This window comes from Mesoplodon bidens (assembly GCF_964165515.1).
Source record: "Mesoplodon bidens genome assembly, chromosome: 1".
In the NCBI taxonomy this organism is placed as follows: Eukaryota; Metazoa; Chordata; class Mammalia; order Artiodactyla; family Ziphiidae; genus Mesoplodon; species Mesoplodon bidens.
The window spans coordinates 94,531,522-94,535,890 of record NC_138176.1 but is presented as its reverse complement, the minus strand read 5'-3'; the positions used below and the strand labels follow the sequence as shown (position 1 = coordinate 94,535,890).

The following is a 4,369-nucleotide window of genomic DNA, read 5'->3' as shown; positions in this document are numbered from 1 at the left end:
TTCGAGGTTGGTAGAGCATTTCTGTAAAGTCCATAAACATCCTGAACCCCTTCAAGCTCAATTTTTTGCCATTTCTGAGATGTTGTTTTCAGTCTTGTCAACCAAGATGGATCCTAGAACGCCAATCATCACATGTATATGACAGACAATGAGTTGGTCAAAGGGCAGAAGAGAGGCAAGGCCGCTCCTTTTTAAGAAAAGTTTTCAGAAGCACCATAGAACACTTTGTTTACACCTCATTGGCAAGAACTTAGTCACACCAGTTTCAGGTACTCTGAGAAATGTCACTACGTGTTGGTATCCACTTAGTATCTGGGATTCTGTTACAAAGTGAGAAGGTAGGAATAGATAAAGGGAAGGAGCTAAGAGTCTATGCCTCAAAGAGTTTTATGTGTAAGGAGTAACTTATTTAACAAAAGCCCTGTTTTTTAAATATGTTGCTTTCTTCTAAATTTTTGCTTTTATATATATTATTATGTAATATTCAATTTTTTAAAATGTGTTTTCATACCTAACTAATTATACTGAAATCCTCAAAATTCAGTATAGATATTAAATCATAGAGAGTTGGTTCATTTTTTTAAAAAATTTTTGGGAAAATGTATGTCAAAATAAAGAACCAAATGTAAATTTTATACCTGGTACCATTATATGATATTTTAATTCTCTGAAGAAGTGTGAAACAATCAGTAAATATAGAAGTAGTTCCTGTCTATAACTGTTATATATACACGTGTATATATATGTAGCCACATACTAGTTTTGCTCACAATTTGTTTAAAACATTTTTTATAGAAATTCCAAACTGTTTTATATTCCCATCTAGGCAGACTGACTCACACTACTACAAGTGATTATTCTAATCACATTCAATTTTCAGATCCATTTCTCACTCAGATAAATATGCACAGTGTCATAATGAAACCAATACTTGCACTGGTACAAGATACTTCCAAAATTCTACATGCTAACATATTTGAAGATAGAGGGGAAAAATGCCAACTGAAATAGAGTAAAATAATCTACCAAGTAAAAATAAAAACTCAGCTTCTCCAAGTTTTTAGACAGAAAGAAGACAAACACAAACACCTTCCTTGCATATTAAAGGACACACTTCCATCAGGGAAAAATTCAAATCAAAAACTACTAATGAAGCGTGTCGCCGCCGCCCGGGCCTAGGCGCGAGACCGCAGAGCTGAATCCACGCCTCGGACTTGGAGCTGCGGTCACTGCCATGGGCCTCCGCCTCTGCCCTTACCGCGCCGCCCTGCTCCCGCGTGGCCTCCTGTTACTCCTTATGCTCACAGATCTGGCACTCCCGGCTGGACGTCCGCCACCGGTGGTGCTGGGTGAGGCGCGCGTCTAGTCGTGGTGCCCGGTGATTTGGGCAACCAGCTGGAGGCAAAGCTGGACAAGCCGACAGTCGTGCACTACCTCTGCTCCAAGAGGACAGACAGCTACTTCACACTCTGGCTGAACCTGGAACTGCTGCTGCCTGTCATCATTGACTGCTGGATTGACAATATCAGGCTGGTCTACAACCGAACGTCCCGCACCACCCAGTCTCCTGATGGTGTGGATGTGCGTGTCCCTGGCTTTGGGAAGACCTTCTCACTGGAGTTCCTGGACCCCAGCAAAAGCAGTGTGGGTTCCTATTTCCATACCATGGTGGAGAGCCTTGTGGGCTGGGGCTACACACGAGGAGAGGACGTCCGGGGGGCCCCCTATGACTGGCGCCGAGCTCCAAATGAAAACGGGCCCTACTTCCTGGCCCTCCGTGAGATGATCGAGGAGATGCACCAGCTGTATGGGGGCCCCGTGGTGCTGGCTGCCCACAGTATGGGCAACATGTACACGCTCTACTTTCTGCAGCAGCAGCCACAGGCCTGGAAGGACAAGTATATCCATGCCTTTGTGGCACTGGGTCCGCCCTGGGGGGGCGTGGCCAAGACCCTGCGCGTCCTGGCCTCAGGAGACAACAACCGGATCCCAGTCATTGGGCCCCTGAAGATCCGGGAGCAGCAGCGGTCTGCCGTCTCCACCAGCTGGCTGCTGCCCTACAACTATACCTGGTCACCCAAAAAGGTCTTTGTGCACACACCCACAGCCAACTACACGCTGCAGGACTATCGCCGCTTCTTCCAGGACATCGGCTTCGAAGATGGCTGGCTCATGCGGCAGGACACGGAGGGGCTGGTTGAGGCCATGGTGCCACCTGGCGTGCGACTGCACTGCCTCTACGGCACTGGTGTCCCTACGCCAGACTCCTTCTACTATGAAAGCTTCCCGGACCGTGACCCAAAAATCTGCTTTGGTGATGGTGACGGCACTGTGAACTTGCAGAGCGCCCTGCAGTGCCAGGCCTGGCACGGTCGCCAGGAGCAAGAAGTGTCATTGCAGGCACTGCCGGGCACCGAGCACATCGCGATGCTGGCCAACGCCACTACCCTGGCCTATCTGAAACGTGTGCTCCTCGGGCCCTGATTCCTATGTTGGGCAGGGCTCTGGGATGGCCTGGCCACCACTGCTTCTCCTGGACTCTAGGGCAACCATGGCCCATGAGTTGAGCAGTTTGTGACTGACCATCTAAGGCCCTGGATCTTGGGTTGTGAAGTGGGGAAATGCTGGGTTTTTTATCCTTCGTCTCTGGGAATGAGGAAGGAAGACATAGTCTGAACTTACTTGAGGGACCCTTGGAAAGAATGCTGCTGATGGTGGAATTGTGACCTCAGGACTGGCTCCGCAGGTGGATTGGCTGGCACCTTGCCCCAATCCCCAGTGCTGGGGCCTTGTGTTCCTCCTACCCCTGTGGCCTTTTCACACTCGCCCACCAGGGCCTGGCTCCTCAGCTTTCTTGTGAGGGATGTTACTGAACTGTGGTCCCTAGGTTGGGCTCCTGGTCCCTAGGGTGTACCTTCTCACACATTGGCCACAAGTCGGCCTGCTACTGGCCATGGGTGGCTGGAGCTGCTGTCTTCGCTGTGGCCTAGCTGCTCACACAGCCTGACTGTGGCTTTCTGGGGGCAGCCCGGTTCCCCCTGCAGGCAGGGGTGGGTTGTTAGGTTCTCCATGGTTCCCAGGCCCTGGGGCATTCACTCCTACCTCCCTTACTTCTAAGAACAGCCTAGCTCAGGGCTGGGCAGCAGATGGAGCCCCAGTTCTCGGGGCTGTGTCCCAGGAGCCCTGATCTCCTTGGCTGGGCCGTTACCCACAGTACTGATGCAGCCTCCCTTTGCCCTGGGGCTGTGGTTCAAGAATGAGAGCAGAGCCTGGTGCCATGCCCTGTAGGTACTCATGAAGAAAGAGGACTCAAGGAAGCAGCCAAGGCCAATCAGAGCCACCCTGAGCTGCCCTCTTGCTGACCCTCCACCACATTGCCACCCTGCCCAGGATCTCTCTAGCATTCACGTGGGCTGGCACAGGACTGAGAGGAGGTAGGACTCTTGCCCACTCTGCCCAGCACACATCCCCACCAGGCAGCTCAGTGGTGTTTAGTCAGCAGGGACTCACCCAGAAACTTGAGTGGGCCCCTGAGAGAGCCAGGTGCCTTAGGGGCCCCCTAGGGGTTTTCCTCCTGCTCCAGAGGTGCTGCATGGATCTCCCTGTGGTAGCAGGGATGGAGGATGTGGATCTGCCTTGGTGGTCTCCAAGTGGGCAATGCCTAAAGGCCAAGACTTGGGTCTAGCCTCTGGGGTGGAGCCCCAAAGCCACAGTCAGGCTGGACTGTGCTTCGCTCCTACAAGGTTTCTGAGAAGCGGAATTTTCTCTGTTGCATTCATACCCAGCATCTGTCTCTCCCTTTGTTCCTGAGTGGTGGGCCCCACATGGGGCTCTAAGCAGGCTGTACCTCGATTCTGGCAATAAAAGTATTCTGGATGCTGTAAAAGAAAAAAAAAAAAAAAAAAAACTACTAATATTTTTTACGCTTGTTGATAATGTAAGAAAAAATGTGAAAACAAAGACTGTAGTTCTGGTTTGGTAGCTGAAATACTAATTCAGAGCTCATAGGAAAATTCCATTGTTCAAACTTTGTACAAATGCCTTAATTTGATTTGTTTTGTTCCCAATATAATATCTAGTAATGCAGCCTGTCATGAACATAAACTGTTCGTTCCATGATACACTGCTTCTCTGGAGCAGCGTTTGATGTTTAAGGATATACGACATGAGCCACTGCTCTTGATTTTGATCTAGGCTGAAGAAATATTTAGTTCTCATTAAGCTCTTCCTACAGGTGAAATAGTGAATTATATTACTAACTCATATCACTTCTCTGAAAAGCTATGATTTTTTTTACATATTTAGAGATTAGAATTTCTGATGATAAACGTGAAGTCAACACATCACTGTATTCTTTAGTGCTGGCCAC

General features: G+C 49.2%; 1 protein-coding gene across 1 annotated transcript; it reads left to right on the top strand.

The window, feature by feature from the left end:
- Positions 1 to 1,166: 1,166 nt before the first annotated feature.
- Positions 1,167 to 3,898, top strand: LOC308620977 (lysosomal phospholipase A and acyltransferase-like). Its single transcript, XM_081240943.1, is given in 2 exon segments — positions 1,167 to 1,363; positions 1,366 to 3,898. Coding segments are annotated over 2 exon segments (1,248 nt in total). The 5' UTR covers positions 1,167 to 1,234; the 3' UTR covers positions 2,485 to 3,898.
- Positions 3,899 to 4,369: the final 471 nt, after the last annotated feature.